The following is a 16,158-nucleotide window of genomic DNA, read 5'->3' as shown; positions in this document are numbered from 1 at the left end:
GTTCCCCCCCCCCGCCCTCAGTGTCCCTCGTTTATAAGCGGCAGGCTCGGCCCAGTTGGAGACCGGTGATTAGGCAGTCCCCTCGGAGCGCCGGACGTGCAGCTGTACAGCGATTACCGCACGGCAAATAAGTGCCTATAGAGTATCGTCGCGCGCTAGGAATGTCGCCTGGCCAGCCCCGCTGGCCAGGGTGTGGTTCGTGCGTCGCTGACGCTTCAGGTTTGCCCTCGGGGCGGGTGACCAGTGGACGCAGTCATTAATGCTGCGTTTAGTTGTCTAGTGCTGTGCGTCAGTTCTTTCGGCCGTGCCGGTGTGGCCGCGCTGGACAGCGCTGCGCGCGCTCAGACCGCGCCGTGTGGCGCTAGACCGCGCTTCGGCGCACACGCGCCCTGGCGCTCCGAGAGCAGCAATTAGTACTCTGCAGTAGTGTAAGGCCCTTGGCAGCCCCGGTTTCGCCTCGCCCTGTCCTATCCGACACCCCGAACGCAACCGTACAGCAAGCCATGAAGGCTATAGGACATAATGATGCATGCTGTGACCGGGAGGCGTGGAGGCCTACCTATACAAAGAGAAATGTGGCCTTCTTGCCGTCATCAAATTGAATACCTCCTTTGAGTTTATCTTTTTGCGTTAGAAGGATAGGGACGAGCGGGACGTTGCCTGCAAAACCGAGTCGCCCCATAGCACTTGTGTATAGATGCTTCTTCCCCATCGTGGCCTACCTGTTGACATGTTTCGTAGTATGGAAGGTTGACGGGATAGCCGAAGTTTTGGAGGCGTGTGCTTGGATATTGAGTTCGTTAGCACTATGGTAATTCTGCATTCCCATGCTACTTTAAGCGCTGATCCGCGCGGAAGTCCTCCTAGTCACTGCTAGGCTTGTGTTTAACTTGCCCTGCTCAGCTACTCCGCGCAGGGCTGCTCAGGCCTACCTGGTGTCAACACACGTTCGTTTCCCACACGAAGCTTATAGCATCTCACTTTGTAGGCCACCTCAAAATCACCGCGACACGGCTTTCAACCGGCATTTCCTGACCCGTGGGCCGGTCCACTACAGAATCATGCGCGACCCGCGCGTATGCCCGCGCATGTGGGTGGACCGCGCTTCGCCTGCGACTAAAAATCCATCTGTGGCAAAATAGTCTCGCAACAGCTCGGGGAATAGCAACAGCCGCGCGAAGCAACAAGTCACGTGTGCGCCCGTACAACGCGCTCTCCGAAACCAGGTTTCGTCATTGCAACTAAGGCACACCGCATCCAGACTTGAAACTCAAGCAAACACATTTATTACGACATTAAACCCCCATCCAAAGCATCAATGAATAATCCATGCAAGTAGCGATCGCCTGTGCGCGCGACAAACCGGTTTAAAATACCCCGAGGGAGCGTTGCGAAAGGCATCACGACTACATCACTTCCTTTTGCAATGACACAAACCCACCATTAATTTAGTGTACGCGATCCCATCATCACCGCACTGTAAACCGAAGGGTGAAAGACAATAATACGCAAGCCTTCTTAAGCCCTCACACAGATCCGTTGCCGGCCCGGAGGCCATGAATTGCCCATGCCCATACGCATGCATCATCGTCTCGCTTGTTAGGACTGAACACGCAGAAACCAGGCTGCTGCCAAACTTGTCAGCCCTGCCAGTTGCAACTGCCTTTCTGTTCCAGCAATCGAAACAACAACAACAACAACAACAACAGTATTGCAGTAATGTTATCAACAGCCCGCCCTTATTGCCTGGGGATGGGAGCTTGGGGCTCCCCCCTGAATCCAGCACGCTGGCCGCTGTATACTGCCAAACTGCGTGCGGGACGGGACACAACACCTAGCGAGTAGACGTCCGGCCGCTAAGCATGCCCGTCCTGCCTCGCCTGCCTATCCTCTTTCCCGCGCTCCGACGGACTCGGCCCAGCCACGTCCAAGACCGAGGCCCTGATCACGCAAAATCAAGCACCCCCAAGACTGGAGCGTCCTCTATATCCTTTACCCGCTGCTGCCGCTATTTGCTGCTGTTGCGCTGCGTCTACGCTCGCATGCAGGCTACACTCCCCGTCACGAGAGAAGACATCAGACGACCCCCTGTCCAAGTGACTAAAGGGGGCCTGAGGGCTAACACCGCTGAGGGCGTGAGGGAACATGACAAACCCTACAGAACGCCCCAATTATGGCACATTAAAGGAGCACCCAACCCAAGCCAACCCCACCCCAACCCCAAACACCAACACCCTCTGCCCCCAGAGTCACCATCCAGACAACAGGGCCCCTCACAACCCTGATACAACACCGCCTTGAACACCAGACGCGCGCCGCTGCTGGCGGGTTTGACGCAAATGAAATTCATAGTACGAATGAATTCTTCTAGATGTCCTCATCGACATGTTGCGGCCCCTCCACAGCTGTGTCAACCCATTCCATATTCGGCGTATGCGCCATCGCGCCTCTGTGTTTCTTCCAAACCCTCTCCTCCACTCTCGCCTCGCAATTCGTATGCACTCGAAGGTTAAATGTCCGGCAGCTGGGTGAGTGGAACCTACGCGGATTGGGTTGAGTCCATTTCCTGCAACGACTCTTTTCACAGAGGCCGGTTCCAAGCAAGCGCGCACGCACATGAACATGTACACACGCAAGCACGCACACGCAAGCACACGCTTAAATGCACACACGCATGCACACACACACACACACGCATGCACACACACACGCATGCGCAAGGCAAGTGATCGCAAGCTCGGCGCTATCGTCTCCTCCTAAAACACGACGGCTGAAACGAAGCACACAACAACACGCATACACATAAATACACACGCGTACAAGTTTACGCACCTGACCCTTGCTAGATAAACTCGAGCAGCTTGCTTAGATCCGCTCGAAGCGAAAAGGATCAGGGCAGGTACCCCGGGGCTGCCCGGTGGTCTGCACAACCCCCATCTTTATTCCACGCGTCAGGGCTCTTGCCCTCGGGGCCGTTCTTCGGGTGCTCGATGGACAACCTGCGAAGTACACAAACCCCCCTCCACAACGCCGCTGCCGCTGGGGCCCCTGACACACACATAACGAAGGCCACACATAACGAAGAAGGCCACAGGACCTGAGCCCGGTCCCGGCCCCAGGCCCGGGCCCCCGCGTTTAAAACACGCTCTTCATCGCCAGTTCGTGATACTATGTCTCTTAATCTTATTCAACGCCACGAGAACATGGGCCAACCGACCGTGAGGCCGTTAACGAGCCCCTGCCCAACAGCCGAGCAGCTGCGGTTATTGCTCCTGCACGAGTCATCGCGCTGCTGCTGCGTCTGGTGGTGTGTATATATGTCTATCCACAACCCCATCCTGCCTCACGTGCTGCAAAATCCAGGGGGGTTCTCCCGCAGCCATTCGCACCGAGCCGCCAACTGTCGCCACCACCATGTTCGCAATTCCGCTGAACACCTTCACCAGTTGCCTCGGGAGGCGCCGCCGGGGAGTGTTCCCCCATCGCCGCCGCTACCGCCATCGTTGGATGGCACCCGAGGGAGCCGACGAGAAGGCATCATTTGTGACGAGCTCAGGGACGGCTGCAACGTCCGAGAACCAGCCCCCTCTGAGACGGATGCGTCCATACCCAGGCCGCCGCCAGCCCCCACCAGCCGCCGGCGGGAGCCGCCGATCGATCCAAACTCAGGTGGTGGCACCGCCGAGAAGCTCAACATGCCACCGCCACCGCCGTTGTACGACATACGGTTGCCCCCCCCCTGTGCGATGGCGCGCAGCAGCCGCGGCAGCGGACTCGTCACACTCAAATCGCCGCCGCCGGTGCCGCCGCCGCCGCCGCCGTGCTGTAGCCCGACCGGCGAGGCCCACATGATCCCGGACTGCTCCCCGCTCAAGGTAGCCTGCGGGGAGCGCACCGGTCCGCCGCTCTCCGTGTTGCCGTTGCTTCCGCCGCCCAGCAGCCCTCCCACGCGCAGCAATCCACCCATGATCTTGTTGACATTGACCACCCGCTTGCCGAGCCCCAGCAGACCGGTCTTCTCGCTGGTCGCAGTCACCAGGGCGGGCGGCGCGTACTTGGTGCTGAAGCGCCACCGGGGCTCCATGCGCCGCGCCACCTCGGCCTTCTCCGGCTTGCGGTTGTAGGCCTGCTGGGCCACCTCCCACGCCTTTGCGCCCTCCCGGAGGGCCTCCCGGTGAGCCTCGAACCTGCAGTTATAAAGCCAGAAGACGACGACGAGGAGGAGGAGGAGGAGGTGGCGAGCAGGGTGGATCAGTGACAGCAGCAGCAGCGGCAGCGGCAGCGGACACGACGTAGCCATTTGCACTGCAACCTGTGTACGGGGCATCCATCCAGTCCTCTTGACTACAGCACCCGGCCGATCTGCATTGTGACTAGTAGCAGTCTTCTGTGTTTGTGCCAGGTTCCTGGCAGTCAGGAGGTCTAATCTGATTATACCTCCTCCGCCTTTCTCTCCCTGGCCGATCCAGCAGCTGCTGTCAGACAACCGTTCCCTCCCCTTCCTGCACCACGCCATGTCAATGCTCAGTCCGCTCTCACTTTTCCGCCACGAGCGCCTTGCTACCGCATATCTCGGGGTAGGTGGGCGCGTCTTTGCGGCCCAGCCGCCACCGCTTCTTGCGAAGCAGCTTCGAGGCCCGCATCCGGGTGCGCCACTTGCGTTGGACCTGCAGCGGGTGAGGGCCGAAAATCCTGAGTGGTGTGCAGCATAAAACAACTTGAAACGTAAAAGGGATAAATTTGGCATTCCTGCTTCTGCTTCTGCCGCTTTTGCTATGGCCGGCGATGATGATGGTTGCGATGATGATGGTTGCGATGATGATGATGATGATGATGATTGTGAAAAGATGATAATGACCATGATGATCATGATGACGACGGTGATGACGGCGACGACAAGGAGATGATGAGGGCAACCGCAGCAAGAACCCCAAAACATCCCCCAACGCCACCAGAGACAATGGCAGCAAGCAACAACGACTCGCTGTGCGTGGCGTGTCGAGCCCAATCCTGGCCCCCGACACGCCCACGCACCTTCATGACAGTGATGGCCACGGAGAAGTTGAGCATCTCATCCTGCGTGGGCAACTCCCTGAAGAACTTATCCACCAACCGGTTGATTTGCTCCTTGATAGCGCCTGTGTCACGCGAGGAGACAGGAGAAGAGGGGAGGAGGAGGGAAAGACGAGCCACACACGATGGAAGCTGCTGGAGCTGAAGGAGGAGGGACCGGCAGGAGCTCGAACAGAGCAAAGCAACAGCCAGGCCCGGCTTAGATGAAACAGCAGGAGACTATTCGGGTGGTAGTGGGTGGGTGGGTGGGTGGGGGGTTGGGTGAAGAAACATATAAAAAGTTAAGGATGGGTGGGTGGGAAGGGCAAGCGCCATCGCTTTGCTCATGCCCACACACCCACACGCACGTACACTCCCGCACGGCGTTTTGTGTCGGGCATGCCCCCGCCTGCTCTGTGTGGGCATCGCACACGCGCTGTTATTGCTGTGATCCTCCCTTGCTGTATTTGTTGGCTAGCCAGTGGGCATGAGCAGATCCGGCGGGGGTCCACGGGGGTCCACGGGGGTTCGTTCCGGATCTGCTCGTGCAGATCCGGCGGGGGTTCGCTCACCATCACCGCCTGTACTACAGCGCAAGGTATCTCAGCTTGAACATAATGTTGCCCATAATATTTAGCGCTAACGTCTATATCACTCTGCTGGACTACATTTTCTTGTAAAGTTTTGCTTGTATGAAATCCTCATCCTTTGGCAGGGAAGGTAGATCGTGTCATGGCATCCCCGTCACGGCCTCCCTATCCTCGTGACTCAGTCGTCCAAGACACGCCGCTTCCCGCGCTCACCCTCCGGCATGGTCGCCTGGCTGCACCTCTTGACAAGCTCGAAAGCGGTCTTGTGGAAGGGCACACGGGCGTTCACCAGCGGTATGTCCAGGTCGTACACGAACCTGCGGCGAGGGGGGAGAGCGAAAGCGGGCAAAGGAGGTAGGGACCCGCGGTTTTGGAAAGGGGTGCCTCGCCGTTCTGGACTGTATAGATGTCGCAACGGCTAAGAGGCCGCTGCAACAGCGCGGATCCTTCTCCTGCATGCGGACGCGGGTGGTGGGAGCAAAGCCCCACCACTCCACCAATCTCCTTCAAATCCGCCCCGAAGAGCACTCTCCCCGCCTCCTCCTTCCCTCTGGTATCAGCTTCAATCGTCAGTGGTTCGTCTTACCCTTACCTACCTACCTACCTACCTACCCTCCGCCACGAGGCGCCCCCAACCCGCTGCCCCGCTCCTCCCCACCTGAGCACGTCCTTGTTATCCGCATAAGGGCCCAGACCAAGAGGCGGATCCAGCCTCAGCAACAGCTCCTCTAAATGACGTGGCAGAATGGTTCCGGATCCATCGTCGTACTCGCTCCACAACGTTACAAACTCCTCCAGAGCCTGAACCGGCGCAAAACCAGCGACGATGGAAGGGATGGCCGTGGCCGCAGCGATGCGCCCATTAATTGCCAGAGGGTCAAGAGCTCATGGACTCGCTCCCATATATCACCCTCCAGCCTTTCCCCTCCTACACCCTCCTATCCGCCCACCAGCTCCCCCGCTATGCCCTCGTCGTCAATGACCCCTCCCTCGCCGGTCCCCCCCGACCCCAGCCCTCGCACATGTGGGCTCAGCTTCCACTCCTCCTGCTCGTGCGTCTTTTCAAACGTCTCGATGATGACGGCGGTGAAGAGGTTGAGTAAAATGACGTAGATGAGCAGCACAAAGGTGAGGAAGTAAGGTATGGCCAGGTAGGTGCCGCAGCCGCCAGAGGAGCGGTCGCAGTAGGGTGGCTGGACCATGCAGTCAAACATGATGCCAGTCCAGTTGTCGCCCGTCGCAACGCGCATGAGAACCAGCAGCGCCTGGGTTAGATTGCAGAGGGGTAGGTTGCATCAGATCAGATCAGATCAAACCAAATCAAATCAGGCCAGCCGGGCGCGCGGACAGTAGACAGCGGGCAAAAAGTTTCGAATTGCGAGCTGGACATGAACACCTCTTCCTGACGTGGCGAAAACGATTAAAAACTCCTACGAAAAGCACGCCACCACCACCCATCAAACCTACTTTTACGATCACGAGCCCAACGGATCACAAGGGAGGGTTCCCAGCTTGCATCCACCGACAGTGCTGCCACACGTTACACCTACACCTACACCTACACCTCCACAGCGACCTCACCTGCCAAAAGTTGTGGAAGTTGACATGTCGGCTGAGTGACTCGCCGTCTTGGACCTTGCCAAACATGTACATGCCCACGTAGGCGTACATGAAGAAGAACAGCCCGATGAGCGCGCCCACGTTGCCGAATGCGGGCAGCGAGTAGACCAGCGTGGAGAACAGCGACTGGATGCCTTTCACGGACTTCACCAACTGGGCCACGTGGGCAATGCGCACCTGGAAGAAAGGCAGAAGCAGGAAGGCCCCCAGAAGGCACGTCCCCAATATAACCGCGACGAAACGACGAGTGCAAGCATATGAGTGCATGATGATGTGCACCATGGTAAGGATGTCACATCATGGAACAGTTATGGTGCACAGGCGGCTGTGTGGAATGCCGCACACACACGTACAGCGCCTCCGCTTGTTTTCACTGGCTCAGGCATCACTCTCCCAATCAACATCTTCTTGGAACTTCCTGCAACACATATTCCACCATCTGCGGAGGTCGTCTCGGTGAAGTCATTCGTAGCTCAGACCATTAAACACACACACACACACACACACAACACACACACACGCACAAAGGCTTACACTTGGCTGGACTACGGAGCTCGCATCGGTCCAGCGCCCTCATCCAGATCGCCGCGGGGGAACCCCGACGTGCACTCTCGCATCCACCCCATATCTCCACACACACACACACGCACACATATAACCCCCCCTCCCTCTCTCACCAGTGCAATCAGCCGCAGCACCCTGAAGATCCTCAATATGCGCAGGAAATTGCTGTGAAGCATGGTTATGATGATATCCAGCAGGCCCAGTATCAGCAGCACAAAGTCCAGCTTGTTCCAGGCAACCTGTGCGACGATGCGAGCGGACGCAACCAATGAGTACAAAGTATGGACGGTAGCCCGACGGTAACCCCAGCACGACAACGTCCGGCTCCCAGAGCTCGAACCCCTACCGAGCCGCTGCGGTGTGGTCGCGGGTACCAGCTTACCTTGAAGTAGGCCACCCATCCCACCGCGAATATCTTGGCAGCCGCTTCCGCCGCGAAGAAGGCCATGAATATGATGTTAGCCTGAGGCGTAAAACACCAGGGGGGGCCGCAAAGGGGACGGGAAGGGGCGTGGCCCGTGGAAGCGTGTGAGCGGGCCCGTAAATCCGTAAATCCGTAAATCTGTAAATCTGTAAAACCTCCCGTGGCTTCAGTTGTGGTGGTGGTGGTGGTGGCGGTGGTGATGGCGGTCTGGGATGATTGGAGGGTGGTATAGTAGGGCCACGTGGCAGCGACAAGCTGCCGTCCTCTCGCCACCTATCCCAACCCTCACGCCTTTCCAAAAGTCCCGCTTTCTGCTCTTCCCCGCATCTCCGCTATGTCTCCTGGACTGGCCCCGCGTTTCTTCTCAACCCCAACCGTTAAAACTCTTGACTGCCTGCCGGGACCAAAATAAGTTGAAACCAAAACCCGGCAAACGCACACACAGGGCTATCACTGCACCATCCCCTGGCGGACATCAGCTCCGGACGCCCCTGGCTCGCCCCCGGTCCCCTCCTTGCATATACCCGTGCTCCACATCCTCGTCCATATGACACACGCATGACACGACATATGCACACACGACTGGCCAAGCGTTACCAGGGATGTAAAAGAAGCCATAAATCCACGATACATGTTCGTGTATATACATACATGCATGCATGCATACACACGTACGTGCGATATACACCAAGGACCTACCAGGTTCTTCTGGTGCGTGTACGATGCGGACTCGTTATACCAGGTGGCTGCCAAGAAGCCCACGTTGATGAGGATGATGACTAAGACGAAGATGTCGAATGACTTGGTGTGCACCATCATGTGCACGAAGCGGCGCACACGGCCAGTGGGCAGCTGGGCCTTGTCAGGCGGCTTGAGCCTGTGGCACCCCGGGGGGGGGGGAGGTGGCGGGGGAGCGAGGATAAAGCAAAGGATAAGCAGGGAGAATGAGTCTCTCATTGGACAGAATTGGACAGAATTGGAAAGAATTGGAAAGAATTGGAAAGAATTGGAAAGGATTGGAAAGAATACATCTGGAAAGGAGGGGGAGGGGCGTCGACGGCGGGGAGGGGAAAGGCGAACCACGAACGAGTGAAGCTGCTGCTGTGGCGGGGAGGGGGCTTAACCTTTGAGTTGAGGTTTTAAGACCGATCGCTGGATGTGTTTGTGTGCCCTGCTTAATTTCCCACACCGCTGCGCTGCAGCGGCCCCGGTCCCCACATCCACAACTGGACCCCAGGTCCGTATGCCGTCAAACAGATTATCTCGTGACCGCAACCCCGCGAAAGGGTCCTCGTACGGAAGCACCAGCGTGTCTACGTTTGGGCCCTGCACACCCTCCGTCCTCCAAGCCTTACCCCGGCCCTTACAGCTCCCTCCCCTCCGTTCCGTTTTCCCCCCCTCCCCACCTGAACACCATCTTGGTCAGCTCCGCCCACTCATTCTGATCCGAAGTGAGGAAGGCGCTGCCGGTCTCACTCAGCATTCGGATCTTGGAAAACTGCGAAAAGATGACGCCCACGTACAGGTTGAGCAACGTGAAGGCGCACACCACGATGAAGCCGAAGAACCTGTGGAGCGTGCAAGTGCGGATGTCAAAGGATGTTACTAGCATACTAAAATATGCAAGCAGCATACTTTAGGAGGGAAGGAGGGGGAAAGGAGGGAGGTGTGTGCGCGCGCGCGTATGTGTGTGTATAACATTTTTTTACTTGTCGCAGGTGAATTGAAGCGCAAGCTTGGCATGCATGCTCGGCTCGTCACTTGTGTTTCCGCGGACAGCAGAAAAAAGCCAGCCAATTCACACGCGTGGCGGCCTACATTCTCACTTCCCCTGTCACGCGTCAACAACGATTCCGCCCTCGCTGCCACTTCCCGTCTTCCCGCCTCCTCCTCCGCCAGGCCCTCACCTACCAGAAGAACGCTCCTGGGTTCTGAAACCGCCGCGGCTGATCCCCAGGCTCGTTAGGTGCGGCCATGGCGTTGATCATGATCTCCGTGTAGCCGTTCAGGGTGGCAGTGATGAAGCAACACAGCAGCGCGTTACCTGATGGGGAGGGGGGAGAAAGACGAAGAGGAGGAGGAGACGACGGCAGCGGCGGCGGCGGCGGTGAAGGGAAAGGGCTAGAAAAGGGGTCCACTCCGTGGGGACTGGGGTGAGGCGGTGGGGAGGGAAGAAGCTGAGCATGCAGTTGGAAGTTGACAAAAGAAATGCAGACCAACTGAAACTATGCGTTGTGTGACAGAGCTATGAGCAACTGGCGGCAGCGAGGAGGTCCGGTTAGGGGACAGTCGACTAGCCCCATAGCTCCAGGCGCCTTAAGGGCGGTCAAGTAAGGAGCCTAATTGGGCCACTGCTTGGTTATGAAGTCCAGGCACAGACAGGATTCCATGTAATTAAGCCCCACGGATCGTACCACATACCCTACGTCCCTTCCCCCGCCAAAATACCCACTCCGTTCACACAGCACCCTTTCCTCGGGCCCTTTGGCGCGTGCCCCCCGTTGCTTTCCCCTTCCGTCATACGCCCTTCTACGGCCTTGCCATTCCCGCGAGCTCCGAACACGTACCCGTATTGTCAAAGTTGGGGAAGTCGTTCTCCCAGGTCCGTTGCATGGTAGTGTTGGTGAAGGGGTCCGTAAAGTTGCCCACGCACTCGCTCTTGCCAGATACGCTGTCATCATTGCACCTGCGCGCACACACTCACACCGCTGTGTAGTGTTCTTCTTTCACAGCGCCGCGACCACAACCCATCGCATTCCAAATCGTCGTCATCGTCACCGTCGTCACGTCATGTTGTGTACACCATGCTATAACGCACAGTGCAGCGGCCATATGCGCACACGGACACCTGCACACCCACCCCACCCCACCCACCCACCCACCCAAGCCCAACACACCTGTAAAACCTGCCCGAAAATAGCTGCACGCCCAGGATGGCAAAGATGAGGAAGAAAAGGATGCACACGATGCTCACGTTGGCCATCGACATGAGGCTCATGGTGACGCTTTTAAACACCAGCCGCATGCCCGCAGAGCGAGTTAGCAGACGCAGCGGCTTCAGAGCCCGCAGGGCCCGCAGTGCTGACACGGCATCCACGGAATCGGTCACAGCCGCCAAAACAATCTCCAGTAACGAGGTTACCACAATCACAAAGTCCACCTGCAAGGACATGGGAGATTATGGGAAGGTGGAAAGCAAGTGAGCTGCAGGAAAAAGCAGGACGGCCAGGGAATGAGTCCCGCTATTCAACTCCCACGCCACCTTGGATCCATGACCCCCCGTCTGCAGGTGCCCTGTCTGCACCTGCCGCAATAGCGCACCTGGTTCGTGATGCGCTTGATGTACGCCGTGAAGGTGTACGCGAACATCTTGACGGCGGCCTCTATGGTGAACAGGATGGTGAACCCCACGTTGGCCCAGAACAGCGCCTTGTCCACGACGGAGCCAGACCGGATGAAGGGATTCTCCAGCGCCATGCTAACGCAGTTGAGCAGGATCAGCGCAAACATCGTGTACTCGAAGCGCTGTGTGTTGCGCGTGTGTGGAGGCGTTGGTTGAGGTGGGTTGCGTTGCGTTGAGTTGAGTTGCGTTGAGTTAGACCGGAAATGTGGATTGGAGCAGCATAGCAGGAGTGGGGTGCGGGCCGCGTCGGTGAGAGGGTTAGGACGCGGGGGAAAAAAACAACACGAACGCGATCATGAAGATAAGAAGAATTTAGTTGTAGAGGTTGTGGACCATTTTAAATGCGATGGCAGAAGATGCAGGCAAGGCAAAATCCAGGACCGCAGAGACCCAAGCATAATTCAAATCATAACTCCTACCGAAAACCAGCACTCCACCACCTGCCCCTTACCTTGTGCGTCACCAACCAGTACATCCGCTCGCGCGCCGGATGGTCCTCATCCCAAATCCAGAACGCCTTGCCTGTTCCCTCAATTAGGATGCTAGCCCGCCGGCGTCTGCGGAAGCGCTGCTTGCGGCGCGCCTGGGGGTCGTCCTCGTCGCCGCCACTGCCCCCACTCCCGTGGCTCAACCCGGATGCCCGGCTGTCGAACGAGTCGCAGCGTGAAATCATGTCTGCGGAGGAGTCCGCCTCGGAGATGCGCTGCGTCACACACACACACACACACATACACACAGACGTGTGCACACACACACACATACACAGTTTGCGCACGTCGCCAAGGGCATAAGGAAAGGAAAGCCGGGGACTCACACTGCTGCAGGGGAACGGGGGAGAAGATGGTGCAATAGACGGAGGTAAATAGGCGTGGCGGGTGGAAAGATGGCAGGACCTCAATATGCACCGCCCTTACATGTCCAGGACAGCAAAGCTATACCATCCATCCCTGCCTAATCGCTGGCGGTGGAAGTCCCGTCCATCCCGTCCTGAGCGAAGAGTGGCAACGGGCCCCCAGCCTGGCGTGGCGCAACGCGAGCATGGATACAAGCTGACGGTTGCCTCCTCGCAACATAGCAGTAGTAGCGATATCGGCCATCCTGGAGGCCTCCCCATATCCTGGAGGCCTGGGCGTGATGCCTGCAAACTACCCAGCCTGCTGGGCTGCTCCTCTTCCCCCCCCACTCCTCCCGTGCGCTTTTGGAACGTCAGTAGTCACTTATTAATTGTCTGGCTTTTTTGGGCTTTTGCGTGATATGACTCCCACCCTTCCAGGCGGCACAGCAAAAACAGTAGTAATCAGCGAAACGGGTAGCGACATAGGCAGCAATGCAGCGGGAATCAGCCTCAAAACATGTCGGCTGTCGGCACTCCCATTTTTCCCCTCCTAAAACAACCCCCTTAGTAAAGCTAAACCGAACCGGAGCTCCACATACCCGCATCGCTGGGCGCTTGTCGCTCCGGTGGCCTGCGTCCTTGTCGCCGAACTTCGCCGGCGCCGTAGTCGCAGACTCCGCCACCAAAGGCCACTGGTCACGACCCTTCCGACCAAACGGCTCGTTCCCATCCCCAAGTTCTGCTCCATGCGGCTTGCCGCAGCTGCTGCGTCGGCAGTCCGCATCTGCCAGGTCAGCGAGAAGCTCGTTGTTGCCGGTGGCGGCGTTATTGGCAGCGCCGTCCTTCTTGCCGTGTAGACTGCCGCGGGCTTGCATTCGGTGGTCAGGTTCGCACATTTCGGCGCTATCGCCGCGGAGCGGCGACAACGTTGCAGGCACTGATGTCGCGTCGCCGCCGCCGCCGCCGCCGCTGCGCCGCCGCTGCTGTTGTTGCAACACCTGCTGGCGGTCATTCGGCTGCCAGGCTAAGTCCCGCGGGAACTCCGGCGCGCCCCGCCACAGCGGCGGCAGCTCGGGTCCCGCAGCCGCTGCCGCACCACCACCGCCACCGTGGTCGGCAAACTCAGACCGCCGGGCCCCCGCCGCCGCGGGCGTCGTCACCGCCACCGAAGCACCGCCACGCTGGCGTGCAACGGCGATTCCAACTTCATTCAAGCTGTGCGCGCTGTCTTGCAAGCTCTGGCATGTGCCGTCCCCAGCACCACCCGGCATGCTACCCGAACCCGAGCTCGGACTTGACCCCGCCCCCCTGCCGTCGCTGGTACTCCTGCCTTCACCTTCCCCATGAACAGCCGTGGTGGCTGCTGTGGCAACCCCCTGGCCTGCAGCGTCCTGAAGCACCAGACGACTGAGCGGCGGTATTAGCGCGCGCAGGGCATCCTGCGGCCTGTCCCCATCAGAGGAGAGATCGGCACCACTGGAGTCGGGGGAACCTGAGGCCGCCGACATGGAGGACGCCGGGCGCTGCTGGGATGATGGCGCCGGTTCCCTGGTGCTGGTGTCGGTCTCACTAGGGCCAGAGGATTGCACTGGGGCCCCTGCTGCGCCGGTAGCAGCTGCGGCGCCGTTGCTGCTGGCGGCCCGGCGCTCCCCTTCAGTAAGCGCGTTCTCCAACTCGTCGGCCAGTGCCAGCAGAGTGCCACTGTCGGCCGCGAAAAGCCGCTCCCGCTGCTGCTGGTGCTGCTGTACCTCTTGTTCCTGCTGCGGCTGCTGCGGAGGCGATGGCACATCTCCCAGCTGGCCTTGACCCACGGGTCGGTTGCTGACCGGCTCTGCAGGGCACGGCACGCCCGCCACGGCAGCTGCCTCCAACTTCGTGACCCCGTCTCCATCCCACACACCCTGCCGCCGCGGCTGCCGGACCGTACTGCCGACGGGGCCGCACGAGCGGGGCCCGTCCAGCTGGCTCGGTCCCTGCGAATTCGGGCCGGAAGCCGCCGCCTCCGCCGCCACGACTACAAGGCCGGCTCGCGAGTCGCGAGCTGGTCTCAACATATCCTGGAAGGTTGCCATAATCACATCCTGACCTGCCGACAGTCGCGACGGAACCTCACACGACCACCTGCCCGTCGAGCTGGCGGCGGCCGAGCCGAGGCCGCCGTCACGCCGGCACGGGTCCATGAAGCTGTCCAACAGTTCTTGATAGCCGTAACCGTCTCCCAGACAGCCGATGGCGCTGCGAGCGACAGCCTCTGCCGGCGCCTCCGCCGGAGCTTGTGTGTCTGAACCCGCGCCCGATTCCAGAGACGTCTGCGGCTGCGGATGAGGCCCAGCCAGCTCCGAAACCGGCTTCGCCGCCACCGCTACGCTGGCCGCGGCTGCGTCCGCTGTGACCGGAGCTGGCTTATCCAACGGTGGCGACGGCGACGGTGACGGCGGCTGCGGGGCCCGCGCCGGCGGCGGCGGCGGCGCCGAGGACTCTCGGTTACTGCTCAGTACTCTGGCCCCCGCTGAAGCTGCTACTGCTGTGTCCACAGCAGCTGCTGCTACTGCTGCTGTAGCTGTGGAACCTGGCTCCGGCGCCGAGGTTGCCCCCGAAAGCTCCGCCGCGTTGAGCAGGTGTCCGTACCCGTCGCCACTGGACTCCCGTTGGAAGCTGTAGTTAGAGGAAAGAGCCACCCGCATGGCCGCCGCCGCTGCGTCTATCGACGTGGTGGAACGCATCAGACGCGAACGGCCGTGGGAGCACGACAGGATTAGCTCGCTGCCGTCAACCGCACCGCCTGCGCACGGTAACCGGAGCAACGGCGGCGGCGGCCGCGCCCAGTTGCCATCGCTTCCGCTGACGGAGGTGTTGCCGCCGCCGGCGACAACGTCGTCCACCACCGGGCCGCCGCCGTCTCCCCCATTCACAGCGCCTTCCAGATCCCGCCGTACAGCTAGGGTCAGGCTCTGTAGGTAGGGCCCTAAGCTAGCGCGCCGCCCCTCGGGCCCGGAGATGGGTCCGAAGTTTGGCCCGGTGGTAGGTCCAGCAGTATAAGGCCTTGCTGTGTCTGATGCGGCGTTGCTGGTGCGGCTGGCCCTGCGGTGAGTTCTGTACTGCTGCTGCTGAGGTTGCTGAGGTTGCTCGAGCGGCTGCTGTTCCAACTGGAGTTGGAGTAACGTTGAATCCGCCCTGCCGACGGTGGGTTCCAGGACCAAGCCCTCCCCGACACCCCGGCTTCCGACTTCGCCGCTGGCAGCACGTGCCGCCGTAGGCATCTCCTCCGACGATGCAAGGCTCTGCGCAGCAGAGTCATTGATGTACGGCATGCCGCGTCCGGCACGTCCGCCGCCGCCGGGCGTCATGCACGGAAGGTCACTGCCGCTGCCAGCGGCCTGCAAGCTTCGCTGTTGCGTCGGCGACGCCCAGTTGCCGCCGCCGCCGCTAAGCGCCGTATCTGCCTCCGCACTGACAGCCCCATTCGGAGTTTGGCCCCGGCCGTGCGACAGATCGCCTGCACGGCGAACGGACGGCTCGGGCCCCGCCCCCGGCGCCTCAAGCACATCCATGTTGCCCGTGTCGATCCACTGTTTGATGGTAAACATCTTCTGCATATTGACACGCCGCTCGTTGCTCTCGCCATACTGTGCCGCCGCCGCGGCCTGGGCGTCCTCCAAATAACCTGGTT

General features: G+C 59.7%; 2 protein-coding genes across 2 annotated transcripts in view; one reads left to right on the top strand and one right to left on the bottom strand.

Moving 5' to 3' along the window:
* Nucleotides 1-2,100, top strand: part of VOLCADRAFT_104354 (uncharacterized protein) — a gene marked incomplete at its 3' end in the record, with an annotated part of 9,334 nt that extends 7,234 nt beyond the window's left edge. Inside the window, exon 7 of the mRNA XM_002949660.1 lies at nt 2,049-2,100. Within this exon, the coding sequence (XP_002949706.1) occupies nt 2,049-2,100 (52 nt within the window). The remainder of the gene's footprint in view (nt 1-2,048) is intronic.
* Nucleotides 2,101-3,439: 1,339 nt separating this feature from the next.
* VOLCADRAFT_104353 (uncharacterized protein) overlaps nt 3,440-16,158 on the bottom strand; it is a gene marked incomplete at both ends in the record, with an annotated part of 32,155 nt that continues 19,436 nt past the window's right edge. Inside the window, 19 exons of the mRNA XM_002949543.1 lie at nt 3,440-3,880; nt 3,950-4,187; nt 4,540-4,667; nt 5,035-5,138; nt 5,856-5,959; nt 6,301-6,443; nt 6,593-6,907; nt 7,224-7,439; nt 7,940-8,065; nt 8,209-8,289; nt 8,950-9,127; nt 9,657-9,818; nt 10,162-10,294; nt 10,818-10,936; nt 11,148-11,410; nt 11,572-11,775; nt 12,105-12,328; nt 12,468-12,471; nt 13,088-16,152. Of these exons, the coding sequence (XP_002949589.1) occupies nt 3,440-3,880; nt 3,950-4,187; nt 4,540-4,667; nt 5,035-5,138; nt 5,856-5,959; nt 6,301-6,443; nt 6,593-6,907; nt 7,224-7,439; nt 7,940-8,065; nt 8,209-8,289; nt 8,950-9,127; nt 9,657-9,818; nt 10,162-10,294; nt 10,818-10,936; nt 11,148-11,410; nt 11,572-11,775; nt 12,105-12,328; nt 12,468-12,471; nt 13,088-16,152 (6,248 nt within the window). The remainder of the gene's footprint in view (nt 3,881-3,949; nt 4,188-4,539; nt 4,668-5,034; nt 5,139-5,855; nt 5,960-6,300; nt 6,444-6,592; nt 6,908-7,223; nt 7,440-7,939; nt 8,066-8,208; nt 8,290-8,949; nt 9,128-9,656; nt 9,819-10,161; nt 10,295-10,817; nt 10,937-11,147; nt 11,411-11,571; nt 11,776-12,104; nt 12,329-12,467; nt 12,472-13,087; nt 16,153-16,158) is intronic.

This window comes from Volvox carteri, assembly GCF_000143455.1.
Source record: "Volvox carteri f. nagariensis unplaced genomic scaffold VOLCAscaffold_15, whole genome shotgun sequence".
NCBI lineage: Eukaryota > Viridiplantae > Chlorophyta > Chlorophyceae > Chlamydomonadales > Volvocaceae > Volvox > Volvox carteri.
The sequence above is the reverse complement of the archived record's forward strand: the minus strand, read 5'-3'. Positions and strand labels throughout refer to the sequence as shown.